At 47.6% G+C, this 12006-nt stretch overlaps 1 protein-coding gene and 1 non-coding gene across 2 annotated transcripts; one reads left to right on the top strand and one right to left on the bottom strand.

Moving 5' to 3' along the window:
- The first annotated feature begins 1809 nt into the window (after positions 1 to 1809).
- C13H9orf152 (chromosome 13 C9orf152 homolog) lies at positions 1810 to 10416 on the top strand. The gene is made up of 2 exons (XM_002820082.4): positions 1810 to 2582; positions 8530 to 10416. The coding sequence occupies exons 1-2, from the start codon at positions 2390 to 2392 to the stop codon at positions 9054 to 9056; spliced, it is 720 nt and encodes a 239-aa protein (XP_002820128.1). The 5' UTR covers positions 1810 to 2389; the 3' UTR covers positions 9057 to 10416.
- Positions 10417 to 11372: 956 nt separating this feature from the next.
- On the bottom strand, positions 11373 to 11445 carry TRNAR-UCG (transfer RNA arginine (anticodon UCG)). Its single transcript has one exon. It is a non-coding gene; the product is annotated as a tRNA-Arg (tRNA).
- Between the last annotated feature and the right edge of the window lie 561 nt (positions 11446 to 12006).

Here is a 12006-nt window from a genome sequence, read left to right as displayed (position 1 = left end):
GAAACAACTGGTCAATTATTTGGAGGAAAAAAACCCCTAGATCCTTGCCTTATACCTTACACAACACTAAAATAAATTTCAAATGGATTAAAGATTTGAGTTTTAAAAGAAAGAGGAACTATATGAACTAAAAGAGGGAATTTAAGCTCCTAAAAGGAATTCAATCAGCAGTAGATAGCTTCAATTTACTTCTCATCAAAATATCCACAAACACGCCCATATAGAAAAAGACAAAAACTGTTAATGCTAAAAGATGAAGGCTGACAAGTAAATGCCAAAATATAGTAGAAATTTCTACTGCCATTATTTCTCTCCTCTCTTCTCTTCCCTTCCCTTCCCTTCCCTTCCCTTCCCTTCCCCTCCCTTCTCTTCTCTTTTCTTTTCTTTCCTTTCCTTTTCTAAGACAGGAGCTCACTCTGTTACCCAGGCTGAAGTACAGTGGTGCAATCATGGCTCATTGCAGCCTCGAGCTTTTGGGTTCAAGCGATCATCCCACCTCAGCCACCTGAGTAGCTTGGACTACAGGCATGTGCCACCATGTCTGGCTAATTTTTATAGATACAGAGTTTCACCATGTTGCCCAGGCTGGTCTTGAACTCCAGGGCACAATCAATACACCCACCTCAGCCTCCCAAAGTGCTGGGATTACGGTTGTGAGCCATTGTGGCCGGCCTACTGCCATGATGTCTACTGCCATGATTTCATGGCAGGTGCAGCTGATCCAGCATGGATGGGTTGCTCTTGCCTTCATGATAGGGCGACCTACCAATAAAAAGGTATAAGGAAGCTTTGGCATCTCTCTTGGTATGTTTTTGAGACAGATTGAGCTCTAACCCAATGTGATTGCTGTACTTACAAAAAGGGGAAATTTGGGCACAGAGACACCCACATAGGAAGAACATCATGTGAAGATAAAGGCAGAGATTAGGCAATGTTTTTGCAAGCCAAGGAATACCAGAGATTGCTAGCAAACCATCAGAAGCAAGGTGAGAGGCATGGAACAGGTACTCTCACACAGCTCCAAGAAGAAACCAACCCTGCTCACACTTTGACTTTGGACTTCTAACCTCCAGAACTCTGAGACATTAATGTTTGTTGTTTAAGACATCCAGTTTGTGGGATTTCATTATGGCAGCCCCAGCAAAACTAACAAACACTACCCAGTGAAGATTTGCCCTCCATCTTCCACGGCTCCCCAACATCAAATGACTAGATCTTGTCTGGTTAATGTCCAAAATGTCTTGTAGGTTCAGGCTCTACTCTGTTTCCATTGCCTCTGTAGACATATTGGGTAATTGGGTAATCAGTAAGCACCGTGATAGGAGAAGATAGAAAGGGACTTAGTTGACCAAATGCAGCCAGACTAGGTCAAAGCTGGTATAAGAGGGAGAGGGTCTGGGATTCAAAAGTGATGTGGAAAAGTTGGGGCTGGCAAACAGAGGGTGAGGGGATGCCTAACTTACCGCTTGGTTGGAAAATGCTGAGACAGCCGAGGCTACGCCAAATGTCCAAGGGGTAGGGCTGGCCAGAGGCCAAGATTCCCCTGGGCTCTGTCCCATGGCTGACTTTGGGGATGGATTTTCACCTGGGGTGTGTGTTGGGGTGTGAGTGGAGATCTTGGGGAGATCTTTGCTACTGGGTTTCTTTAGGGCGTGGCCGCGGGGCACACATCCAGAGGCACCGACCTCGTGAAGCTCCCGAGGGTGTTCTTTGAACTACTGCAAACCCAACCAGCAGGTTTGCTGAAAAGTGGCCACGTTCCAGTCCCAAATGTGTGAGCAGAGCGGGAGCTTAGCACTCCCCAGCCCCAGTCCCAGCTCTGCCAGGAAATGGGAGATTTCACCGTGGCCCTGGGAACTGGATTCTAAACTTTAGGATCAAGCAATGGAAGGACCTGGAATAAGACACCTTCTTGACCCACCTGAAGGGGTCTGAGCAGCTGGGCTTGCCTTTCTCTTTGCTCCTCCTGTTCTCCCCTTACTTCTCAGTCTCCCACTCCCCATCACTCCTTTCCCTGCCTCCTCCTGCCTGTCTCCATCTTCCTCCCTCTCTTTCTTCTCTCACCCCATTAATCCCCCCTTGTCACTATCACCTCCCTCCTCCAGTCTTTCTCCCTTCACTGCCCCTTCTTTCTTCCGTCATTTCCTTCTCCTCTTACTGCCCCTGTCTCCCACTTTTCTCCTCCCCACCATTTCTCCCTATCCCTACCTCCTCTTCCCCTTCATCTTTCTCCTTCCCCCTTATTTTTCTATCTCCTTCCTCAGTCCCACTCCTCTTTCCACCCTCCTTTTGCCTGTCACTTCTCCTTCTCCCTCACTGCCCCCTCCCTCTCTCTCCCCTCCCCAGGACCTGCCCCACCCAGCTCTGTTTGCTTTTCTCCCGGATCCGGATGGAGGGGTTGCCCTGCCCATGCCCAGCCCTGCCCCACTTCTGGCAGTTTAGGTCTCACTTAATGGCTGAGGGCTCCAGGACTCAGGCCCCTGGGAAAGGGCCCCCACTCAGCATCCAGTTCCTGCGAGCCCAGTATGAAGGCTTGAAGAGGCAGCAGAGGACCCAGGCCCACCTCCTGGTGCTTCCGAAAGGTAGGGATGGACAGGTGCTGGGGAAGGAGAGACTTACCATGGGAGGCCCGAGTGGCAAGAGCTGCAGGGAGGCAGAGCCAGGGCTTTGCCAGCCCTCCCTCCCAGTGGGGAAGAGCAGGGGAGGCGGGCTCAGGGCAGCTCTGCTCAGCTGTCCCACCTGCTAAGGGAGCCAGGGGCCTCAGCCAAGCACCTGGCTGCCAGCACTGTTCCTGGCCTCTGCTCTGATGTTCTAATCTTGCTAGACTGGTCAGCCTGGTGAGCCAGGCTTGGCCCCCCTGCTAGCCCAGGTATGGTGATAGGAGCTCTGCTTCCTGGCTGGGTCTAACTAAGGCACCTCCTACAAACCAGAGGAATTCACTCTGGAGGTAGAAGACATGGCGTTCCCAATAGCCTGGGAACTGTCTGGGCCAGAGGACATCTAGGGCTCAGAGACCCATGAGGCATCCCAGGCTCATCCAGCCTCAAACATCAGGCAGGGAGGTGTGATTGGACACAGAAACCCCCTCATGGGGAGAAACCTCCTCCCTTTGGGAACTCAGATTTCATTCCTGGAGGGAGTTAGAGGCACAGGGCTCAGAAAGCAAGCGCATGTCAAATCCCAGCCCTTCCTCCTTGAACAGAGGAACAGGTTGAGGGAGAAGGGAAGATGCCCTGAATGGTCAAAGCTGGGCTCTGTGGGATTCTGTGGTTATTTGTAGAGTTCAGTAGACTCTTTGGGCTGCCCTTTGCCAGGCCAAACTGGGCAGGAATCAGGGGCCAGAGGGACCTCTCTGTCTAGGGCAGGAAGTGCGCTGCCTTTTGGGAACAAAAGTGGCACCACTGAGCTGAAGGAGCCCATCTCTCATTACCTGGGCTGTTGCCAACCAATGGAATCCTCATTCCTGGCAGGAGTGAACTGGCACAGTCAAACAGTCACCATCTCTGCAGGGCATAAACTGAAAGGTTCCAAAAGCTCTATCCCACCCTTGAGGGTATTTGTTCATTCAGTTATTCAACAAACATTTATTAATTTAAATCCCTATCAAATGGAAACACCATGCTTAATACACCTGCAATTCAGACTCACAAATCTAATTGCTTAGTGGGGATGATCCAAAGACATCTCAAATTCAACATGCCCCCAGAGAATTCACTACCCCCTGTGCTCGTCCTTTCTCCTGCTCTTGGTAACTCAGTGCCCCCTTTCCCATCATTACTAGGTGCTAAATTATGGTTCATGCAAGGAGTGCCCAGGTGTGGCTTTCTCCAAGAAGACTTCTGACCTCCCAGCTAGGTCAGGATCATTCAGGGCACTTTCAGCAGTTTGCAGTTCCACATTTTTTTTTTTTTTTTTTGAGACAGATTCTCGCTCTGTCGCCCAGGCTGGAGTGCAGTGGGGTGCAATCTCGGCTCACTGAAACCTCTGCCTCCCAGGTTCAAGCAATTCTCCCTGCCTCAGCCTCCTGAGTAGCTGGATTACAGGCACCTGCCACCACGCTTGGTTAATTTTTGTATTGTTTTAGTAGAGACGGGGTTTCGCCATGTTGGCCAGCCTAGTCTTGAATTCCTGACCTCAGGTGATCCACCCGCCTCGACCTTCAAAAGTGCTGGGCATGAACCACCATACTTGGCTGAGTTCCACATTCTTTATCTAACTGTGAGAGGCAGCATACTGTGTAATGGAGTGGTCATGTACTGGGTCTTGGAGCACAACCTGAGTTTGAGTCCCAGCTCTGCTATTTACTTAATATGCAGCTTTAAACAAGTTACGTAAATTTTCTGGGGCTCAGTTTCCTCACCTGTCAATTGGGAATAACTGTAGTACCCAAATCATAGGGTTGTTGTAGGAATCAAATGAATTAATATGTATAAAGCTCATCAAGGCTTTATGCACTGATTGGCTGAGGACAAGATCACGTATGTCACATGCATCTAAGTAGGAAGGCCACTTGAAACACTAGCACTGAATGTGAAGGAGTAGGTAATTCTCCAGGGAGAAATCAGGGTAAGGTGACAAAAATAAGGTGAAAATGACACTAAGGAGGCAAAAGAGCAATTAATTGTCCCCTATACTTTAGCAACAGGATAGCTGGTGGTATCTTTCCTTGAGAATACAGGAGAAAAAGGTTTTTAGTAGAGAGAGATGAACTTGTTTTTGAATATACTGCATTGGAGATAGTTGCCTGTAGACCTTCCATCCAGCCTGGATCTCATTTGGGCTGGAGAGCTAGATTTGGGGTCATTCATCTATAGATGGTAGCTGAAGCCATGGGCATGGATAAAACTGTGGGAAATCCATGTGTAAATTGATAAGAAACTGGGATGAAAATTACAGTTCTGGAATACTGAAATATTTAAGGAACAAGAGGAGGAAACGAAGCCAGGGAAGATGAAGAGAGCAGTCAAAATTTGAGGAGAGGGATATCATTCAGCCATAAAAAGGAAAGAAATTCTGCCATACGCTACAACATGGATAAAACTTGAAGACATTATGCTAAGTGAAGTAAGTCAATCCCAAAAAGACAAATACTGTATAATCCCATTTACATGAGGTATGTAGAGTAGTCACATTTAAAGAGACAGAAGGAAAGCAGAATGGTGGTTGCCAGAGGCTGGGGCATGGGGAAGGGGGCGTTATTGTTTAATGCTTATAGAGTGTCAGTTAGGGAAGCTGAAGAGTTCTGGAGATTGGTTCCACAATAATGTCAATGTACTGAACACTACTAAACTGTGCACTTAAAAATGGTTAAGATGGTACATTTTATGTTCTATGTATTTTACCACAATTAAACATATTTTAAGTGGTAGAAGAAAATCAAGAGCAATTAATGTCATGAAGCCAAGCTGGTAGAAGGATTTTAGAGGACTGTGATCCTCAGTGCCCAGTGCAGCAGAAAGACCCAGGAAGACAGAGTAAGCATTGAGACTGGGCTCCTACTAAAGCTAGAAGTCAATGTCTCAAGACATTGGGTTGCATTTAGAAGCTCAGAAATTCTAGGAGCTGATCAATGAAAGGAAGTGCTCCGAAATTAGCTTTCTTCACCCTGTCTTAGCATTATGCAATGGATCCAGGCTCTGGAAATGCAGTTACAAGTAGCAGCGTGCCTTCCCTGATGCAACATAAGTTCCCAGGGGACCTTGAGCTACTTTCAGAAGTCTGTGGAGCCCCAATTACCCCCAGTGATTGGTGTCCAAAAGGAATATGCTTTTGTCACAGTCAGACACTGTGTGACTTGCCTTATGTAGAAAAAGGGATTAGGGTCGGGACTTATATCTGGGCTGGATGTTTTATATTACATTTCACTGAACATTCCTGGCAGCCTTGTAAGGTAGCTCCCTTTTTAAGATCTCCATTTTATAGATGAGGAAATGGAGGCCTAGGGTCTCCTAGTGAGTCAGTGGTGAACTCAGGACTAGACCTCACGTCTGCCTGACTCTGGCTTGATGAGAGAGGCTCCACCAAAGGTCTCAGGCAGTTAGGGTGAATTTCGATTCTTCTTTCCTCCCTGAGTCTCTCTACCACTCTCTTCGCTCTTCTCTCCATCCGCTTCCTTCATCCCCACTGAAGAGAGAAATCAAGGAGGGGCTCAAAATACCCCTTCTCCAATTTGTATCTCCTAGCAAAGTGAATCAAGGGTGAAGAATGAAGAAAGTATTATAGACAACGAGTACATTTCCTTCATCTCCAGTCCCTGACTGACCAAAACCAAAACAAAACAGATAAAAAACATGATACAAAATGTCCCTATACTCTTCAGGCAATTACCCTAATTCTCTTTCACTTGTACAGTGAAGAGCAGGCACCATCCCAAGATGTGGAGGGTACTGCTGCAGAGGGCTCATGGTGATTCTCAGCAGAGGCTGCTCTGGGGTGGGGTCCCTGGGTACCTCCCAGCCTAACTCTTTTTCCTTTCCTCTGAACCGCAGGCTGGGACTGACAGTTGAACAGGCCTGTTCACCTTCAGTCCTTTCCTTCTAAACTCGTGCTGGGAGAGGATACCACTTTCTAGGTTCTCCCATTGTGTCTCCCTCCTTCCTTGTTCTCAAATAAGTACATAACATGTTGGATATTTTTAAAGTTTCCTTACAGCTCACGCCTGTAATCCAAGCACTTTGGGAGGCCAAGGCGGGCGGATCACCAGGTCAGGAGATTGAGACCATCCTGGCTAACACGGTGAAACCCCGTCTCTACTAAAAATACAAAAAATATTAGCCAGGCTTGGTGGCGGGCGCCTGTGGACCCAGCTACTCGGGAGGCTGAGGCAGGAGAATCGCTTGAACCCGGGACGCAGAGGGTGGAGGTTGCAGTGAGCTGAGATCGCGCCACTGCACTCCAGCCTGGGCGACAGAGTGAGACTCCATCTCAAAAAAAAAAAAAAGTTTCCTTCATTTCATGCTGGAAAATAATACTAAGGAACTAATGCAGTTACAAAGCCAAAACAAATCTTGAGAGCCTCACACTAGAGTTAGTGTTGACAGGAGAGTAGTTGTTGGCTGAGATGGCTGCAGCTGGTCTTCTGTTTCTTTGGGATCCCTGAAATGGAGCTCAGGGGCTTCCTTCTGACTTTATTCTTCCAACATCATCTCCCCACTCTTGCTCTGCACATTGTCACCTCCAGGGCCTCCTGTGATAACAGGTGCTGGAACAGACAAGTGAACCTAAATGACACCTCTGAGGAGCTCCAAGCTGGTCACACACCTGCTTTCTATAAGGAAAATGCCTTTCAGTCATTCCAATCCCTCTCACTGCCACCAAGAGTTAACAATGAACTGTCCTATTCCACTAGGTAGTTTAAAAAGAAGTCCCCAAGAAAGAAAAGAGACATTGGTCTGCCTCTTCCACCCTAAAGCCAGTTCTGAGAAGCCATAAATGCTGCAGATGGCCTCCCAGAGCAGTGCCTGTGGACTAGGAGAAGGATAATGATTGGTTCTCTAAAAGGAGCTGCTTCAAAACATAACTCCTCCGTCTTCTGCCTTGGGTGGTAAACTCACTAACAGAATCCCAAGACACAGCTGAGCGCAGTGGCTCACACCTGTAATCCCAACACTTTGGGAGGCTGAGGCGGGCGGATCACTTGAGGTCAGGAGTTCAAGACCAGCCTGGCCAACACGGTGAAAATCATGTCTCTACTAAAAATACAACAAGTAGTCGGGCGTGGTGGCAGGTGCCTTGTAATCCCAGCTACTCGGGAGGCTGAGGCAGGAGAATCGCTTGAACCCAGGAGGTGGAGGTTGCAGTGAGCCAAGATTGCACTACTGCACTCCAGCCCGGGCAACAGAGTGAGACTCCGTCTTAAGAAAAACAAACAAACAAAAAAGAATCCCAGAACACAAAACCCCATAGACTCCGTCTTAAGAAAAACAAACAAAAAAAAGAATCCCAGAACACAAAACCCCATAAGTTAAGAATAATCTTTTCCACTGGTGAGCATATGTGAACCCACATTTGTGAGTCTGTGTGTGCTCTTGTTCCTTGCCTTTCTTTTAGTCCCAAATGCTAGTTCCCTATCTCCTCCCAGAGTTCACTCTTTCACTTCAGTGTTTGACCCTCTATTATGCTTGAGATTTTCCATTGCATTGATTGCCACCTGAGATTTTACTATAAATATGCATTTTTGTCTCTACTCAACTAGGACACACCCAGGAAGGTGTGGGTTTTGTCTCAATGTTCATTGCTGTATTCCCAGGACCTAGAATAAATAATGCCTGGCACATATTAAGTGCTCAATAAATATGTGTTGAATGAATGAATAATTGTGTGCGTGTGAGTATATATGGGTGAGGTGTGAAAGGGCATGTGTGTGAGCATGCAAGTGAGATCTTGTGTGTGGACACATGTACACACATGCAATGTACCAGGAATCTTCTGGGGATGGCCTTCCTTCAGCTTGAAAGCAATGAGACCCCCTAAGTGAGAGCCACCCCTGTCCCTTCCAGTGATGACCCTGCTGGTGCTTTCTCTTTTCAGGAGGAAACACACCTGCCCCTGCAGAATCGATGGTCAATGCTGTTTGGATTAACAAGGAGAGAAGGAGCTCACTGTTCCTGGAAGAGGCAGATTCCGAGGTGGAGGGGAGGCTGGAGGAGGCTGCCCAGGGCTGTCTTCAGGCCCCCGAGTCTCCATGGCACACGCACCTGGAGATGCATCGTTTGGTTGAAACCTTCCCCCAGGACACCAGTCATCAAGTACATCATAGGGGTAAGCTTGTGGGATCTGACCAAAGGCTCCCTCCTGAAGGAGACACACACTTGTTTGAAACCAATCAGATGACTCAGCAAGGAAACAGAATCCCAGAGGCTGCCCAGCTTCCATGCCAGCTGGGCAATACCCAAACAAAGGCAGTGGAATCTGGCTTAAAATTCAGCACTCAATGTCCTCTTTCCATAAAGAACCCACACAGGTCTGGCAAACCAGCTTACTATCCATTTCCCCGGAGGAAAACTCCCAGGATCTCCCAAGCTGCCCGGAACCTGGGCTTATATGGCTCAGCCTGAAGCTTTCTATTCTGCCAGATGTCTTGACCTTGAGGCCAGCTATGGCCTTATAGGAGAACAAAGGAGGCAGAGACACACGAGGTCTCTAGCTATGAGCAAGAACTGGACTAACCTAATTATAGGAATTGTGGGAGATGAACTTCACAGTGGTAACATGGTTTTACCCTTCCAATAAGAAGAGACTTCCCAGGCCAAATTGCCCACAGTTTAGGATGAAGACGACTGTCTGGTCAGTGCAGCCCCCTTCTGACATTACTATGAGGTCCTGGATATCCATTCCTTGGGGAGGACCAGTAAAACATCTGCTCCATCCCTGGAACTGGAGAATTTTGGAACATAAACCAGGGACTCTAGCCAACAGAATGCCTTAGCAATGCCCAGGGGTCAATGGGCATGGGCATTCTTGTTTTCAATGTCTTCTGATGATTTCTCACATATTCTGGAGAAGACAAGCTCTGAGAATTTAGACGCTTTTTCTGGTGGCTGTGTCTGGGGGGCCATCTCACTTAGAAGTCACAACACTCATTGGCAGTGATCACATCATTTCAATTTGGGCTTCCCAAAGTATGGTCACCCTGGGTATGAAGGTCAGATCAATGCTACCTACCATTTTGTGTCTTTAAGGGGTCTTTAGAAAGGGCTAATCATCTGTCACTGCTCACTGAGACATGTACATTCCAGCATCATCACAGAGTTATCTCCTTCCTTCCTTCCGTCTCTCCCTCCCTCCCTTCCTCCCTTCCTTCCTTCTCTTTCCTCTCTTCCTTCTTGCCTTCTTTCCTGCCTTCCTACCTGTCTATCTTTTCCCTCTCTCTCTGCGAATTAAGTTCTTATTAAAAACTGCCAATCATTGACGATATATAATGATGAGATCCTGAACAAAAGAAGCAAAGAAATGCTCCTGCTTGAAAAATACGCATTCCCTATAGACTGCCTCCTGTTTAGTCCAACTTGGATCACTCAGATCCTTCCTGGGATCAAGTACATATTTTTAAACCTAAGACAAAGCGAAGCAGGTGTCACTTGGGTGATAGGGAAAAGAGCTTGTATTTCCTGGTTAATGTTTAGCTTTTGTAATGCTATTTAAACACACCTAAGGTGCCTTTCCCTCATCTCAGGTGCTTTCTCTGTAAAGTTTCACTCCCACCTTTCTTTTCTCCGTATGGCCGTCCAGTCTTGCCCATCTACATCCAGAGCTGTTAACTAGTAGTGTCATTACCTGTGAAAAACATGTAGAAGCCTCGTTGAACCACCCAGAAATCCACTCAAATTTGGGAATTGTCATTCCTTTTGTGAATAATTAATACAATTCAGTTGTTTTTTAAATATTCTAATAAAAAAGGAAATTTTCTCAAAAAAATTTGTCCTTTGCTTTTGTTTTTAAAGAAGTGTCCCACAAGTAACGTATCTTTCTATAGGTTTGCTTTTGTTTCCTGTTTTTGGAGATGGAGTCTTGCTCTGTTGCCCAGGCTGGAGTGCAGTGGTGCAATCTTGGCTCACTGCAACCTCTGCCTCCCAGGTTCAAGCCATTCTCTTGCCTCAGCCTCCCAAGTAGCTGGGATTACCGGCATGTACCACTACCCCAGTTAATTTTTTGTATTTTTAGTAGAAACGGGGTTTCACCATGTTGGCCAGGCTGGTCTTGGGCTCCTGACCTTGGGTGATCCGCCTGCCTTGGCCTCCCAAAGTGCTGGGATTACAGGTGTGAGCCACCACAACCAGCCAATAATTACATCTTTTTTTTTTTTTTTTTTTTTTGAGATGGAGTCTTGCTCTGCCTCTCAGGGTGGAGTGCAGTGGCACAATCTCGGCTCACTGCAACCTCCACCACCCGGGTTTAAGCGATTCTCCCACCTCAGCCTCCCTGGTAGCTGGGGTTACAGGCGTGCGCCATCATGCCTGGCTAATTTTTGTGTTTTTTTTGTAGAGACAGGGTTTCACCATGTTGCCTGCCTCGGCCTCCCAAAGTGCTGGGATTACAGGTGTGAGCCACCACACCCAGCCCTTTTTTTTTTTGAGACAGAGTTTTGCTCTTGTTGCCCAGGCTGGAGTGTGCAATGGCATGATCTCAGCTCACCGCAACCTCTGCCTCCCAGGTTCAAGCGATTCTCCTGCCTCAGCCTCCCGAGCAGCTGGGATTACAGGCATGCGCCATCACACCTGGCTAATTTTGTATTTTTAGTAGAGATGGGGTTTCTCTATGTTGACCAGGCTGGCCTCAAACTCCTGACCTCAGGTGATCCGCTTTCCTCAGCCTCCCAAGATGCTGGGATTACAGGCGTGAGCCACCGCACTCAGCAAAAGATAAAACCTCCACGACCGCGGCAGGACTCGAACCTGCAATCTTCTGATCCGAAGTCAGACGCCTTATCCATTAGGCCACGCGGCCACCTGACTATCCAAGACCTTGTTGAAAATGCCAAGAGCCTGGATGGTCTCCACCGATAACATTAGCAGAAGAAGGTTTTCCTCTTCTCTTCCTAAGGTAGAGAAAAAACAGCTCACATTGTAAATCCTGCATCAGGCAGGCCACCTTTACCTAGGGTTCCCCAGGCTTCCACTTCCCAGTGTGGACTCCCCATGTGGCTGCCTGGCACACACCATGCTTCAGTCTCCCCTGTCAGAGGAGGACGGATCAGGCTCTAGTCTGGGCACTGCCATTGGTAGAGGTGTGACCTTTGTTGGGTGAATTAAAGCCAGAGATTTCAGAGCCAAATCTCAGAGCCACAGATTTCCCAGTTTAACTGAAGGCAATAATCTTCCCTGGGGTGGTGAGGGACGCAGAGGAGTGACGTTTTCCCTAAGCTAGGAACAGAAAAGGTCTTTTCCAAGAACCAATTCAGCTGGATCCAACAGCTTCTTCCCCACTAGGGGACAGGCTGCCCTCACACTATCTCAGTCGGATTCCCTAACTTTTCAGTCACTCTCTGACATTAAAGCCATTCATTTC

The sequence above is a fragment of the Pongo abelii genome, chromosome 13, assembly GCF_028885655.2.
Source record: "Pongo abelii isolate AG06213 chromosome 13, NHGRI_mPonAbe1-v2.0_pri, whole genome shotgun sequence".
Taxonomy (NCBI): domain Eukaryota; kingdom Metazoa; phylum Chordata; class Mammalia; order Primates; family Hominidae; genus Pongo; species Pongo abelii.
Note: the sequence above shows the minus strand (reverse complement) of the source record. Positions and strands in the feature narration are given on the sequence as shown.